This window comes from Eurypyga helias, unplaced genomic scaffold, assembly GCF_000690775.1.
Source record: "Eurypyga helias isolate BGI_N326 unplaced genomic scaffold, ASM69077v1 scaffold34292, whole genome shotgun sequence".
In the NCBI taxonomy this organism is placed as follows: Eukaryota; Metazoa; Chordata; class Aves; order Eurypygiformes; family Eurypygidae; genus Eurypyga; species Eurypyga helias.
Window position 1 is genome coordinate 15238 of NW_010237209.1, and position 870 is coordinate 16107.

The following is an 870-nucleotide window of genomic DNA, read 5'->3' on the forward strand; positions in this document are numbered from 1 at the left end:
CTCCCAGGGAACGAAGACTCCTACTCTTGGCTATAGAGCGTGTTCAATCCAAAAATATCAATAGAAAAGCTGCGTATTTCCACTTACCATAAAGATCCACCCTGTGAAAACGGTACCTACGCACCGAGCACAGCGACAACATGCCACTGAGCCTCAGGGCTGAAACACGAAAATGCCCGAATCTTAACCACCACACCAGAGCTGCCAAGGCGCCTGTGAATGGGACCTCTGTTCCTCTCCGCAGGATTAAGAAAATCTCAGACTACTGGTCCGCCAAAGCAGATTATCGGTACTAACACCCGTCCTCCCTGTGCTGCAACGAACAGGACCCCAGAGACAGGGGCCAACGGCCTGGACGGCTACGGACCAGCTTCCAGCTCACTGCTGTGGCAGCCTTTTTACCCCAAGCACGTCGGAAGAGTGGACAGGGCACCCCATATGTAATTTTAACTGTTTCTTACATAGACCTTCCATGACAGAAGAGAAACTGCCCACCTGCAGTGCTGATGCACTATTTCACTCTCCCAGCTCGTCGCACTTCTCCAACAGGTAAATTACTACATACCCAGAAAGCGCATCAGCTGGTCCATGCTAAGCTTTTTGTTAATCTGGAGCCTTTTACCTTCTTAAGAAAGAAAACAAACTTAAACGAAGCCCTTTTGTAACAGTCTTGATGACATATGTATCTGGTAAACCTGGAAATGTGTTACAGCCAGCTCATTCTTCCTGCCTGGCAATCAGAGAATCACAGATTGGGTTGGGTTGGAAGGGACGTTAAAGCCCACCCAGTGCCACCCCCCTGACGTGGGCAGGGACACCTTCCACCAGACCAGAGTGCTCCAAGCCTCATCCAGACTGGCCTTGGACACT

At 50.3% G+C, this 870-nt stretch overlaps 1 protein-coding gene across 1 annotated transcript in view; it reads right to left on the reverse strand.

Moving 5' to 3' along the window:
* The window catches only part of LOC104506437 (serine/threonine-protein phosphatase 2A 55 kDa regulatory subunit B delta isoform), a 15591-nt gene extending 15001 nt beyond the window's left edge, over window positions 1-590 (reverse strand). The window contains exons 1-2 of the mRNA XM_010147379.1: window positions 566-590; window positions 88-159 (exon numbers count right to left, since the gene is read on the reverse strand). Coding sequence (XP_010145681.1) covers window positions 88-159; window positions 566-590 — 97 coding nt within the window. The remainder of the gene's footprint in view (window positions 1-87; window positions 160-565) is intronic.
* Window positions 591-870: the final 280 nt, after the last annotated feature.